Below are 15,662 nucleotides of genomic sequence, written 5' to 3'. Positions count from 1 at the left end.
TGACATTCATGTCCTGGATGTATATGTCATTTGAAAAATGCATGATGCATTCACACAGCATGAGCTATTTTAATGGATACATTACTGGTACACATAGAGAGACTCAAAAGAGCTGGAAAAAAAGTCATCCTTTAAACCCATCTACTTTAATCTTAAGGCTTTTGTAATTCTCATTGATCGCACAGAATTGTAGGAATAAAATTCCTAAGTCCAACTGAATGCCTTGGAATGACTGCAAATGTTTCAGGGGAAGGTAACACATTTTGTTCAGAAGGCATCTTTGCTGAAGTGCCACTTTCATCTGCTGTATGATGTAGTATCCACCATTAAAATTAATTTGAAAGCATTGAGGTTGTAATTGCTAAAATTAATTCTAAATTCTTAATTACCTTCCTTATTTTACCATAAGCTCTGAAAACACTGTCTTTGTTGCAGATTTAGTTAACATACACGCTTAACATCCATAGAACCTTTCCATTCCACAAAAGGTTCTTTATTGTGGAAAACGTCTTTAGATTTTTAAAATGTTCTGCACACCAAGAAAAAAAATGGTTCTTTTAGGAACTGTTCACTGAAAGGTTCTTTGGTGAACCAAAAATTGCTCTTCTATGGCATCACTGTGAAAACCTTCTGGACCTTTAATTTTAAGAGTGCTTGAAAAATATTCATGATGCAAAGAGCCTTGAAAATGTTGTCAAACATTTCAATTTTCAATTTTCTGACTTTTCAATTTACGAGTGAAATTCCTCTGTTGATATTCTTCTTTTGTACTCTGATACTATGTGCCTCTCGCCAGGGTGTAACAAACAAACCATGGCCAGGAGAAATTGAATTCAGATGTTTTCATTTACCAGGGCAATAAGAGTGCTTCTGAGCTTAAGAGAACCTCTTATCTCAGTCCAGATTCTGTGTTATTTCAGGTTCTCTGTGTGATGTAATAAACACACTGGATTTGCAATATACGATTTTGATATTCGGATTCACAATGTGCCTCCGTGTTGAACTTTCATAAGTAGTGTGACCACTCTTATTGCAGGTTGTTTTATTATGTATATGTTCTACAATGCTGACATGTTTTTAAAAATAAGAAACGTGATTTTTTTGTAATCCAAGACATTGACAAATAAATACATAAGTAAAGCATTCACTGGCATGCCACAGACAAACATCAATATCAATATTCATTTTGGACAGAAACCGTGAGGAAACACCAAACATTATAGCCTAATAAGACATCCAGACTGTTCACTCAAACTCACAAGCACTCATATATCAAAGTATACAGTATAGGCTACTAAACAAATACAATTTATAATAAACATTTTTGCTTCATTAAACCTCTCAAAACAAGACTGCAAAATGCAACAACAGACAAGGATCTAATTTCATGAGATGAGGACATTAATTGCATGGTTTATTACTGTATTGCAAAGCAGGTACGCTGCCAAACCAGTCATGTCTGACCTGTTAGTTCACTAAATTAATTGTGATATCAAATACAGCAGTATGTTAGATTCTGAGTCGTGTACACGCGTTATTAAATCGTTTTTCTATGTAAACATGCACTAGACCAGGGGTGTCCAAACCTGCTCCCGGAGGGCCACGTTCCAGCAGAGTTTAGCTCCAACTTGCCTTAACTCACCTGCCTGGAAGATCTAGTATGCCTAGTTATACCCTGATTAGCTGATTCAGATGTGTTTAATTGGGGTTGGAGCTGAGCTTTGCAGGACAGTGGCCTTCCAGGAGTAGGATTGGACACCCCAATGCCAGGGAGAGCAGCAACCTTTGTATCGGCAAAATGTCAGAGACGATTAGCTAAAGCCAGGGCGATTTTTTATTTATTTAAATAAAAAAATATTTATTTATTTAGACTTTCAAAAACAGCAGATTTTAATTCTGCTGTTTGGCTATTTCTGTTAATTCCAGGATTTTTTGCCTGAGCTCGTCTCTTAAAAGCGCTGAGAACCCTGCGTTCTGCACGGTGCTTTTTTTTATTATTACTATGTTCCAGCGCCATGTCTTGCTTTTGTCTTCAGTTTGTATTGTTCAACCGATCACTTTATCTTCTGATTTTTTAACCAAACTCTTTTTTAAGTCGACTATTAATGATTATTAAGTGAGAGTCAGTATTTTGACCTCAATATAGTCTGAATTTTAATATAAAATCTACTTTAGCAACTCTGAAACTGAAAGTTATTGCAATATTATTGCCATTTAAAAAAACAAAAAAAACACTACATCTGCACTGATACTAGTGTGCAATCAGCAATATAGTGAGAGGAGAGTATGCACAGATCTGAAAAGAGGACTTTACAGAAATGTATTGCCTGCCTCCTTCATGTTAGGTAATAATGCGATACTGACAAGAACAGATATGCCAAGACTGCAAATCGCCACAACATAAAAAATACGAACAATAACCAAGAACATATGAAAACACAAACCATACATTCTAACATATGCATTCCAATAAAGGTAATGACTGCAGGATTTATGCTTTAGTTAGACAACAGGTTAGACTACTGGATGGAGACAATAAAGGTATACATTTATTCAGTCAGACTAGTCCTTCTCTACAAAGGACATACTTGACTATCTGATAAAGGGAGCTGGTTTGGACCTCCATTCCCACTCTGCTCCGGCTCTTCCTCTTCATCCTTACACTTCTCCATGTTGCACATGGACATGGGCACACGAACAGCAATGGTGGACATCTCTCCAAGTTGACTGTCTGCAGTGGCAGTGATGCCCCCTTTGTCTGATGTCTGGTTCAGATTGGTGGAATCCAGACTGGCGACATTTCCTCCACACATCTGGATCAGACACTTCCTGAACTGAGAGAAAAAGCATTAGATTGAACGTTTATAAGGATCATGACTTTAATTTTGCTAGTAATTATGCTCGTTATGAACTCAAGACCCAAAAGAAAAGCTTTGATTAATGTTTTCTGTCTCTGTGACACCATGTAGAGGTTTGTTTTCAGCAGTTAGCCCTTTGCACAACCTCTGCATTGAAACAAGGAAAAGGTCATTAAGCAAGATGTATTCTATGTAAAACAAGGACATTTTGGCCTTAATTAAAGCAGATAAGGTCATGGGAAGTAAATATATTCATTTCCTCAAGGTTTTGGTTGGACTGGATGAAAATGAGGTACCCTGGGTAATTATAATACCAACTACTGCCTCTCTCTGACAAATTTGTAATGCAGAGAGCCACTACAGTGGGGATACATTTACAGAACAATACAGACAGAACATACTAAGACAAACTGCATCTCATATGGAAAGTCATAGAAAGCTGTACCTGCTTATAACAATACTTTTACAGTGTTTATTAGTCTAAAATAATGTTCATTAATAAATAATATTTTTTTAAATTTCATTTAAAGGGGCTATAGCCTTTGTAATAATTTTCATGTATTATTCGCTTTTTTATTGTCAATGTGTGAACAGCTTGTATCAAAACTTACTCTTTAAGCGAATGCTTATACAATGTTCAGGATAATGTCAAAAAAGCCAGTCTGTACTGCAATGTCAAAGTGTCATGCAAAGAAAAGGGATTAATTAGGGATTAAACTATTGTCTCACATTGCCAGATCTATAGTCTAGTCTCACATATACTTCAAAATCAAACTATCGTAATAGTATCATTTTAACTGTCGACATGATGGTTGTGCAAACATATCCACATCACTATTATCAGATGCTTTCGTAACTGCTGTTTTCTCACCACTGACATTTTTGTTGTGTTTATTTTGTTATTGAGAGTAAAGCACACAGCACATATTTACACTATAAAAAATTATATGATCAATAAGTTATGACAACATAAGTTTTTACATTGCTTTAACTTGTCAAAATAAGTTAAGAAAAGTTATACAAGATTAAACTAATTTTTGAAGCCAGTTTAATGTTTTCTAACTTAAACATTTTAAGTTGATTTAAACATCCAAGTTGAAAGTACTTAAAAATTTAAGGCAGCAACCTTTTTTACAGTGTACATATTCATCTAAATGTCGCTTTCAGCAGCATGGACGGCATTGGATGTTCACTAACGGTATATCGCTGAAACGGTATTTCCAACTTCCTTTTACTCCTAAGAAAAGAACGAAAAAGAACTATGCTGTGACGTGAGTATATCGGGGCCTTGAATAGCATCCAGTCTCTTGTACGTTATGTGTGCACAAGTGCGAGCACGAGCAATAAGTTGCTGGCAGCAGTTCACTTAATGGCCAGCAGTTTCGCTAATAAAAAAGGGCTTCTGAATTCTACAATATCTCTTTTAAGATTTTTTTTTTTTTTTTTTTTACATAAATTAACAGTGTTTTATGAAAAATACAAACAGCAGTATATTCATAAATTAACATTAAAAGATGAATCAATTCTGAAAAAGTGTTGTTCACTGTTAGTTTAAAGCGCATAATGCATTAACTAACATAAATTGTACAAATGTAGCCGTATATTAGTGTTACCAGAACAATTGAAAAAAGACAATTAAATCTAGCAGCAAATGTTCTAGTTCAGATTTCTCAAATCAATATATGATCCATTTCAGAAAAGACAGACTGACAGTAAACTTTGCATCCTCATTGAATACGCCAAATAACAGCAAACTTTCACACTTGTGCTACAATGCAGCATTACCAATGCTATATGGGTAAAGAAACCATCACTATTCTTAATCTCAAGTGTTTGTTCTCGTCACTCTATAGTCTGTCTCTCTCTCACACAGAGAAATTTGCGACCCTGGCTGTGACCCTTGCTCTGAATTTATTCTGGGAACAGCTGGGAAGGACCTGGGTTAGTTCTGGAAGATGTGCACAGCTCAAGGGGTCCAGCAGCCTCCGCTCCAAACCACCTGGGACCCACATCCTAGGGGTGGTCATCAGTGTCACATGACTGCAAAAGATCATTGCTTCATTCTTTACATCAAACGACACACTACAGGGATACTGAGGAGAAATTTCCCTCTACAACCATGTTCAAAAAATAATAGGATATCATGGAGCAACAGTGCAGACTCTATCACTAATTACGCATGAATCCACTGAGAATGCAGAATATCATTCAATTGGAAATAGTCAAGAGGTTTAAACCAACATTAGAGATACTGTATGCTACATTTTTCATTGGGTATACATGGACCACTCTACCTCTGTGGATTTGAACTTTTAAAAATGTAATGTTTTTTTGAAGTAAGAAAAAACTGAATCTCCTCAACCAACACTGTCAAGAGTAAAGAGCATTAGATGTCTTTCATTTGTCTCTGACATATAATGGAGGGGGAAAACGTTTCTCATTCTATGCTCATTCTATGACTTTTATTGAAAAGAATACTGAATTCCGACAGGATAGCTATAATAACCATAAACCACAACATTCCCATAGTGCTAAGATGCATTGCCTTTGCTCTTCCTTGCTTTTCTTCCATTATTGATCGATGGGATAAAACACCAGAAATTGATTTTTAATGTGTAAAATATAAAATCCTCTTTGTTTTTTTTTCTCAGCACGACACCCTAAACTCAGAAGTATTGTTTTTATAAGATGTGTAGGTGATCTGAAAATGCCAGATAAGGATGACAAATGGCAAAGATGTACCTGCTTATTCATGAAGACATAGATGATGGGATTGTATACAGCTGCAGTCTTTGAGAAGAAGGCCGGTATTGAGCCCAGGCGAGGATCAATATAAATTGTGGGACAGGCTGTGACAATAATTGAAAATGCTGCATAAGGCGTCCATCCAACCATATATGCAACTATCATTATAATGACCATCCTCGCCACCTCTCGGTCAGGCTTACGCGCACTACCCAGCCTTCCATGAGTGTTCGATACCTATTAGACATAATAAAGTTATAAGGTTAATTACATTCCAAGAATAAGTTCAAATCAAATGTTAATTACAATACACAACCAAACAGAATCTCAAAAGGCTTTTAGTTTTTTGCTTGTTTTATTTTGCTCTTTATTCATTTACATTTAAAGATTTGCTATGAAGCAAGTAATGAAAATCAAGATATGAGTATTTTACCAACCTTTCTGAGCTTCTGCATAAGTTTACCATAGGAGATAATGATCACGCCAAGAGGAAGGATAAAACATGTAGTGAAAAAGGTGATGATGTAGGTGTGGTCATAGTAATCAGTTGAGTACCTTAAAGGAGGAAAACAGAGACTTTAGACCTCCTCAATCTTACCTACATGACATCTAGCAGGTACTTTGAGCACAAAAAATGAGTGTGGATAAGAATTCTTAGGTAATCAGTTGTGCACAAATCTTTAACAATAAGAGAAACTTGCATAATATGTTTTGTTGAGTGCTTTGTTTGTCCAAAAAAACCTTGCAACAGAACAATTGAGTACTAAGCTCCCACTGCAAGCTCAAGGCAGTGCCAAAATTTGGATCACTTGAGAATAAATAGAAACCAGAATTTAAAACATTACATTCACTGCTTTGCTGTCAGAGATCTCAACTGCAGAAACTACATTACTCTTAATGTTGAACATCAATGTGGATGCAACTATGCCCGACAATGGTAAAAAATATTCCCCCATCTATGTGTCAGTGCGCATTCCCTATTCAAATGTTTTTGCACTGTTTGTGTTCCAAGGCCAAGGCCAAGCCACCAGTCTCTTGAAAGCAATTTTTCAACTGATGGCTGCATGGCATGAGCCTTGGGGTTATAAGTGGTTTCTTTTATTCTGTCATAATATAACACACAGGAAGAGGCCTTGACTCCAGCTACTTGTTTGATTCCAAATTATGCTACTTTCAGGAACATGTGCATTTTGGTATTCATCAATAATGTAATATTGTATCACTGTGGATGTTGTTCTGTTAATACTTGTGTGCATGACAGTGAAACACAGACAGAGTTTGAAAGACTGAGAGTGTGAGTCTTAGAAGAACAAATACTGGATAATTAGAGTGAATGAAGGAAGGGACATTCAGTGAAATTGTATTTTGTGCTCACCAGTTGGGTTCACAGGTAGTGCCAATTTTGCTGATTGTATAACTGTTCCAACCCAGAACTGGCGGGATTGTCCAGATGAAAGAGAAGGTCCAAACAAAAATAAGACCCATAGCTGCATGCTTGCCTCCCAGACGGACATTTTTCAGAGGACGACAGATCACAAAAAAACGCTCGAATGCCAAGATTGCTAAAGACCACAAAGCCACAATCCCTAGAAAGCAAGAAGGTACACCCATGTACTGTTTACTCTTCAGAAAAGCAATTACGTCACACACAAACAATGAGTATCATGGGAGATTTTAACATTGATACACTCTCAGAAAAAAAGGTACAAAAGCTGTCACTGTGGCGGTACATTTTCAAAAGGTACACGTTTGTACCTAAAAAGTGCATTTTAGTCCCTCAAAGCTACATATTTGTACCAAAAGTGTACATATTAGTACCTAAACGGTACATATTAGAACCTTTTGAAGGGTACTGTCCCAGTGACAGCTTTTGGACCTTTTTTTCTGAGAGTCTATTTGTAGTAAAGCCATGGTAATATAAATGATAAACAATATGCCAAAAAAAATAAAAATAGTGACTAGTATCTATTCAATAAGTAACTATTACTTATTCTTTACATATACTACAAATTTTTCCTTTGCTAGCTCAACAGTGACAAGTACTGGTTACTAATAAATCTATTGGGAGAGTTTCTGGTAAGCAGTGAATAAGAAATAATAGTAGCCTAATATTTAATTAATAAAACTCGAATATGCACTAGCAAAAAGTGGAATACATACTACAACAGAATTCAATTTTAAAAAAATGCAATATTACTAATACAATGACATAACTTATTGTCACTGGGAGTGGCTACTAGCAAAGGAATAAGGCTACAAATGGGCTAAGTAAATATACAAATACAATAAATTGTTTTAGTAACACAAAATAATTAATATTTCGTTTAAACTAAAGGAATAAATGTTACACGTCTTGGTACAGTTATAATAACTCACCGAAAAAAGTGACAGCGAATCCCTCCAGCACACACGCCCAGACACCCAGGAAGAAGTAGCCTCGTGCGTTAGTTAAAAAACTTATAGTGCCTCCTGTCAGTGAAACTAAAAAATCCGCAACAGATAAATTAACAATGATGTAATTCAACGGTTTCCTTAACTGTTTGTATCTAAACGTCACGAACATAACGGTGAAGTTCTCTGTTAGAGACAGTGAAGTCACTATGAACATGAGACAGGCGAGGAAAGTGTAATTCCAGGGCGCAATAGACTTGATGGGACCCGTGAACGGATCGTCCGGTGGGGTGATGTCGGTGGACTCGGTGACTGAAGACACTAACGATTCCATGACAGCGTTTAGGGCTGACATTGAGGGGGGAAAACGATCAAAAGTTCATTAAATAATCACTTGGAAGCTTCTTGAAAGTCCAAGACAGGTGTTTTTATAGGCTAGCCTACTAACCGACACAGAATGTGCAGAAACACACCTGTATAATTGCAAAATGAATGGTATACGGTTTCTTAATGCTTTTAATTTCGAAAATACAACAATATTTTCTAGTACAACAATCCACTTGAGGAGAAAGCAGTCCTTAAAAAGAAGAGCGCCTTTGCCTAAAGGTTGCACTGAAACGTCACAGGTCCGCTCGCTTTCCGTCCACGGCTGAGCATAGGCATGTTCGTGCTGTTCTCCTTTATATAGCCTACAGTCCGTCGGCATGGCCATCTCAATCCCTCGAGGTAATGAGAAAAGCCCTTTTCCAAGTTAACTAAGACATTTCAGAGCGGCGTCACGCGCTTTACTCTCAAAGCTGAGCGCAGTCGGGTTTTTTCACCCAATAAAAAAAGTTTTCCTCATACAGTAAACTATCACTTAAACGATACACATTCACACGAGATGAGGTCTCCAGACATATCGGTCTTTTAGAAAAAGCTAAAAAGCTAGAGGAAAATGCTTTTTTTTTTTTTTTTTTTTTTTTTTTTTTCTACATGGAGTGGGTTGCCCCCTCATGGGCACCGCCATAGTTATATCACATGACCAGCCACCTCAAGGTGGAAAAATGGGGTATGCATCATATGCACTTCTCTTCATATGCATCTGTCTGATGGGAATGTCCTGCTCTATAAAATAGGTGGCAGTATAGAGTCCAAATCCACTGGCAAATAAAAAAACACTGGGAACTAAAATAAAGCCAGATAAATAGGCCAATAAATGGAAAAAGTGCACAATTAAACTAAACAGATTGCTGGCAGTGAGGCTATTGCATCAAAATTCAGCACTGATGATTATTCTTAATGCAAAGTTTTCCTTAAAAAAAGTAATGTTGAGCAAAAGATCAATTTTAGATTTTAGACATGATCTTCTTCCACAGATAAGTCCTGAAATGTCTCCTGCCTCAAACTGACAAGAGGAAAAAAATACCAGGAGTGATTCATTCGCTACAAGATTAAACGGCATGATTACCTGTGCAGCTTTCCAAAGGAGAAATAATTAAGCAAATAGGAAATGCAAAGAAACTGAGACATTTGTTCAGACATTACAACACACTACCACGCACTGCCCTTGCACAAAGCAATTTATGCATCTTATGAGGATCGATCAACAACAGCAAATTTTGATTTACATTTCACAGAACCACAGGCATGATGAAATAAAGGAGTTCAACTGGTTATCCTAATTGCTATTCTGGGTAACACTTTAGAATACTGTTCCTTCATTAATGAATAATTACACAGGAACAAACGAGTAATGTATTATTAACATTCTAGCAACTACTATTAACTAACAAGAAACTCTGATTAACAAATTAGTAAATAATAGCGCTCAGATGAATGTAGTAGTTCATTATTAGCTAATCAATAACTACTATTTTTATACCTCCCAGAGAACTACTATCTACAGGTTCATAATTAACATGAATAATGCATAATTTATAATAAAATGTAATGGTAACCCACTAGTAATGACTCAAGTGTTACTACATCATTCTAGGAACTACTAATTATTTGGATCAGTATTCTAAAGTGAAAAACATGATAACTACCTAATATTGACTGAAGTCATTGTAAGCTTTTGAGATTTTTTTGAATAGCAATTCCTTCCAATGGATTTGGTAACACTTTAGTAATTACTAGTGTGTTCCCATGATCTTCACTTTAGAATACTGATCCAAATAATTAGTAGTTCCTTTAGAAGGATGTAGTAACACTTGGGCCATTACCTTATATTAAACATTGTGCATTATAAATATTTATTAACCTGTATATAGTAGTTCTTATAGTCTTCAGTGAGGAATGAAAAATAGTAGTTATTGATTAGCTAATAGTGAACTACCACATTCGACTGAGCGCTATTACTTACTAATTCGTTAATCAGAGTTTCTTGTTAGTTAATAGTAGTTACTAGAGTGTTACTAATGCATTACTCATTTGTTCCTGTGTAGTTATTCATTAACGAAGGAACAGTATTCTAAAGTGTTACCCTATTCTGTAATGAAAGGTCAATTGATCTTGAGCAAATTTAATTGAGTAGGTTCCAGTGCAAGGAATCTTTGAGTATGGATCCTTCTCTTTGAGGATAGATTGTGTGTGTGTGTGTGTGTGTGTGTGTGTGTGTGTGTGTGTGTGTGTGTGTGTGTCTGCCACAGTCATCAACTTTTTTGATTTCCAGTGGTACTAATTTCGGTTTGTGCCTAGTCGATTAGTTGACATTCCTATTTGAGTCATACGGCTCTCTCGACCTTTCACAGCATAATGGGACACGTCAAAAAAAGCCGTCTGATTTTTTATTTTTTTTTTCACAGCTGCAGACTCTTTCATATGCTTGGTAGCAGTGGCATTAAAATGACCCTAGTCCTGCTGAGCAGTTGAACATTTTCATTTACCCTGGACCTTCTTATCAGTATTCTGGCTCAGCGCTGCAGATGACAGGCTGTCCGTCATATTAGAATGGCCTAATTATTACCTGCGCTTTTAAATCATGGCATTACCGTGACCCTCTGGTTAATGGATTATTGTGATGTCTGGAATTGACCTGAGTTGTTTACTACTCACTTATTTTCTTTCATGTTCTTACATTTTTCTTGTTTGTTTTTTTGCCATTTGTGGCATTTATGACAAGTGGTCTGCTAATTTTATAACTTTGCAGTTGTCAAAAAATAAACAAAACAATTGCAGCTTAATGCAAACACCTAATATAACCTTTACAAACCCAAGCGACATTTATTGAGCATTATTGAGCTCATATTGGAGCTATGAGTGAGCTGAGTGCAAGAATTTCTGTAAACACAGTGATTGTCAGGCAACCTTTTCCATTACAGAACCATTACACGTACAATCCACAGTTGGTTGGCCTTTCTACCATAAAGATGAAAAATGTCAGCTCATTTTAGGAAGACAACTGATTGAATCTCACAAAATCTCATTATCTTGTGAATTCCTGTTGTCTCAATCACCAATCATCAAATCAATTATTTCTTTGACCACAAAAATATGGAGTAATACGCTATTTTATAAAACTCCATTTATTATGAGTGGTAAAAGCCTTAGCATTGGATTGATGGGAATGGATAGAGCATATTTAGCAGAGGCATAATGTTTAAAATAGTTCCTGGAAAAGCTCAGATGTTGTTATAATCACCATGTGGAAGTAGGCAGCCATCCTTCCATGGACCCCATCTGCCCCCCCAAGCCCTAAATCACCCCATTCCCATCTGCCTCTTTCAGCCTCCAGCTTTCTTCTGATGTCTCTCTGTTACAACAACTTCAGACATGGCTTATAGATTTAATCTTAATAATATACATTGCAATCTGTGAAACATTTTAGGTGTTGTTTTTCACTTTAGTAGCTGATAAATACACACATTGTGACATGCTATACTCCATCTACAACTATTTTTAGCATTTATTATTATTTAGTACTAAGCATGAGATTTATGACCTCATATTATATGAAAGTTTACATTTGAAAAAGTAATTTACACCACACCACTATTGTGTACTAGTTAAATTCATAGATTTTAACCTAAAACGTATCTTAAAAAAAAAAAAAAAAAAAAAAAACATGGATGCATGGATGCAATTATTTCAAAATGCACTTCAAAATTTCAATGGGTTACTCGCAGTGAAATTTACCAGCAATTACTGAGTGAAAATCGTTTCTAAACCATGTAATTTCCTTTTTCTGCCACAATATGGCGCCAAGTGTTAAATCTTTGATTCTACCTTACATTATGCTACATTTCGACTGAAGAGAACGACATTCAAAACACATTGGACACATATCCAAGAAGTCTTGTCTTAAATTAATCTTGACCCAATGTCACTTTATTACACTTCATAGAAATATATACACTCCCACTAGCCTTTGAACGTTTAATTTTTTGGTTACACTTTATTTTAAGGTGTCCTAGTTACAGTGTAATTATATATTTAAGTATTGTAATATTAGGCAACTAAATGTACTTAGCCTACTATAGGGTTGGATTAGGATTTGGTTGAGGGTTAGTTGCATGTAATTATGCATAATTTACTGTTATTACTATACGGTAAGTACATGTAACATAATATAACAAGTACACCGTAAAATAAAGTGTTACCAATTTTTTTATTATTATTATTCTTTCTCTGTGTTAAGTCATAAAATGCTTATTGGAATCAGCGAGCTAGTTTGCTGTTTAAAAGTGTGTATTTGTAAATGGCAATGGTGAAATCAACAGGTTTCATTATAGTTTTCACCTCTTATAGTTTACACCTTCTTTCTTTCTTTCTTTTATTACTATTTCAGTTTACTTGTATATATAAGTTTTATTATTGTAGTGAGTTTACATTGGGCAGCTCAGCATTTTCCAAATTCCGGTTGACAGTTGAGAGAGTGGAGTTGCCGTGACGATTGCGGTGCATCCTCAGACAACAAAGAGGACCTTTAAGCAATCACTAGGCTAACTATTGTCTCTCTCCATCTCTCATTTACTGTTAAGGTTAGTTATTAAATTCATTCATTTTCATATCAAATGTTTATTTACATGTTTTAACGTCATATATATATATATATATATATATATATATATATATATATATATATATATATATATATATATATATATACATATCATATACATGCATGTTTTGTCATAAAGAAGTCCATTCATGTATAATGTTATACGAGTTCAGCCAGTTGTGTGAATTAGGCTAGAGCATGTCTGTACATATGGTTAAGGTTCCTATCTTGATTTATTTATTTACTTATTTATTTTGATTTGATTTAAGTATCTATATGTTATATGTATTTCAACGTATTTATGAATCCTGTGATTCAAAGTGTCTTAATGACTCTGAAGTACAATGTTGATTAAAAGACAACAAAGAGTCTCTCTCTCTCTCTCTCATTTAACGTTACTGTTAAGTTTTTTTAAACTGCTTACAGTCGCAACGACTGCCCGGTACCTGTAACAAGGTTAAGCAATTTTCTACTTTTTTTTATAAGTTATTCAATATTCAACTAATTTTTAAGTCAGTTTAATGCCATTTAAGTTGAAATGACTTAAACATCCAAGGTGTTTGTACTTAAAAATTTAAGGCAGCAGCTTTTTTTTCTTTTTCTTTTTACAGTGAATTGCTGCTCCCAGATTAGCTACCTCAATTTACTTTTTATATGAAATAAACATAAAGAGCTTTTTAAAACATTTGTCATGAATTGCTTTATTTGAACTCTGAAGCAGGAAATTATGCACCAACAATGGTTCTGTTTAAAGTGGTGAGATGAGCCAAATCAGATTCATGGGTTAGCCTATTATATGCATAGGATCATAACTAGTTGTTAATACATAATAAATAATAATAAAAAGGATGAAACGCAAAATATTATTAGAGGGCAACTGTTGAAAAACAGTTAAACAGGGATATTTCTGTTATTGCTTCATATGGCCATTAATTAAAGAGCCACTAAAATCTTCAGTCATTCCCATTTCTGAAAGAGAAAAATAGTACTTTACTTGCCTAGAATCAGATTTCTTTCAGTTACTACTGAAAGGAAACAAATCAATGAAACTATTATGTAATTCACCTTTTAATCGCAGATATGCAAGATGACCCAGCAGTGACGAGTGAAGATCTATGGAATAGGAAAAAATTGGACTACTTTAGAAAAAAATATTATTTTACAAAGAAGAATAACATTTAAGAATGGGACAGGATGGAAAATAAATAGGAATGTAATAATATTTCAGATTATTCCTTAATATCACTAGTCACTTTAAGGTTGTCTATTAATAATACAAATAATAAATGCTTTAAGGACTGACTGTATGAAGATGTTGGCACGCTTGAACTCTCGTTCCACATGTCTTTTTTGCCCATAGCTCTGTGTCTTACATTAAGACTTCTGTGAGCATCTGCAAGAGGAGAACCACAAAATTATAGCAATATTAAATGTAGTTAAAATACACGTTTGAACAAAGCTCTGTCAAACTGTTTGAATGCAATGCACTTACAAGGTCCTAGTAGGTAGCCAGCACTGTGTAGAGTCCAGCCTTTTTTCTCTGGATTCTGTGGGATTAACAGAGACCCGTAAAAGAGACGATGAAAAAACAATCATAGTTCTGCTAGAGAAGAGGTAATAGAAGAGGTAATAGAGGTAATAGAAGATGTATACCGTGAGGGTCATGCCATGGATCCCTGAGAGATGTGCAGTAAATACACAGAGTGAGATACAGAGTAGAGCACAATTCGTCTGCATCTGTATAAAAAACAGTGCATGTAACATGTACATCCAAGCATTGTAAAACAAAAACAAGGTTATTTGGAAAAAATATAGTAATTATTGTTGTATGCATAGTGTTAGTTGTTTGCAAGACTGACTTTTTACCCAGGTGATGTTTTATAAATGTTTAAATAAAAATAAAGATTTTATTTACCTTATTCTATGAGGAACATTTAAGACACAATCCTGAAAACAGTGCAGTGGTTAAAGCACGAACACGCACAACACAAATAATCCTTACCTTCTAAGAGAACAGTTGCTGTTTAATATTAATAAATAAATAAAAAACAGAATTCCAGAGCCTGTATAACCTTCAAATAACAGGGTTGCTGCAGGTGTGTGTCTGAATGAGGGACAGTCTGTCTTTTATACACCCAGCAGCATACAGCATATTAACATAATGAAACTCTATTAGTACGATGTTCATTTGTTCATTTCTCATAATTACTGGTGCTGTTTACAGAGACGGGAGAGGGAGGAAGGACAGAGAATGATGAGACAGAATTAATCAGACTGTTGGCAAGGTTATACAGTACAGGAGGGAGAGAGAAGGAATGGTGTAACCTATCTATCTATCTTGTGTATCTGATCACATATTGAAATCCATTTCAATCCATGATGCTTTCCTCCATTTAATAACAGCACTTTGCCCTCGATATAATTACAGCACCTTCTGTCCCGTTCTATCCATTAACAGGGAAGCCCTAAAACATTCCACCTAATTATCTACCACTAATTGTGCTAAAGCATGTATTTGGGAGGGATAACAGGCCGACGAGGAAGCTTGTTGAAACAGGGAATGAGAGCTGAAATTTCAGTCTCCTGTGGGAGGCATTACAGTGACCTCAGATGAATTAACCTCGATCTCTGCCCCTGTTTTATTTCCATGCACTCGTCTACTGTTAAGAGCAGGTATGCTCTTG

The 15,662-nt window shown here is 35.4% G+C and overlaps 2 protein-coding genes across 4 annotated transcripts; both read right to left on the bottom strand.

Annotated features, from left to right (window-relative positions):
- Nucleotides 1-835: 835 nt before the first annotated feature.
- On the bottom strand, nt 836-8,651 carry valopb (vertebrate ancient long opsin b). Of its 3 annotated transcripts, none has more exons than XR_013819253.1 (6): nt 7,980-8,651; nt 6,979-7,189; nt 6,041-6,158; nt 5,601-5,840; nt 1,760-2,834; nt 1,030-1,565 (listed from the first exon to the last, which is right to left on the bottom strand). XR_013819253.1 is itself a non-coding variant. In XM_079851919.1 (5 exons), the coding sequence occupies exons 1-5, from the start codon at nt 8,347-8,349 to the stop codon at nt 2,574-2,576; spliced, it is 1,200 nt and encodes a 399-aa protein (XP_079708045.1). In that variant the 5' UTR covers nt 8,350-8,651; the 3' UTR covers nt 836-2,573. The 3 variants fall into 3 exon arrangements, 1 of the variants encoding a protein (XP_079708045.1); XR_013819254.1 differs by having other exon boundaries at nt 1,033-1,621; nt 1,721-2,834; XM_079851919.1 differs by having other exon boundaries at nt 836-2,834.
- A 5,050-nt stretch (nt 8,652-13,701) lies between these two features.
- On the bottom strand, nt 13,702-14,759 carry gall (galanin-like). The gene is given in 6 exon segments (XM_079852228.1): nt 13,702-13,947; nt 14,044-14,081; nt 14,083-14,091; nt 14,278-14,371; nt 14,471-14,525; nt 14,632-14,759. Coding segments are annotated over 6 exon segments (372 nt in total). The 5' UTR covers nt 14,749-14,759; the 3' UTR covers nt 13,702-13,888.
- Nucleotides 14,760-15,662: the final 903 nt, after the last annotated feature.

The sequence above is a fragment of the Squalius cephalus genome, assembly GCF_949319135.1.
Source record: "Squalius cephalus genome assembly, chromosome: 19".
In the NCBI taxonomy this organism is placed as follows: Eukaryota; Metazoa; Chordata; class Actinopteri; order Cypriniformes; family Leuciscidae; genus Squalius; species Squalius cephalus.
This window is presented reverse-complemented; position numbering and strand designations above follow the sequence as displayed.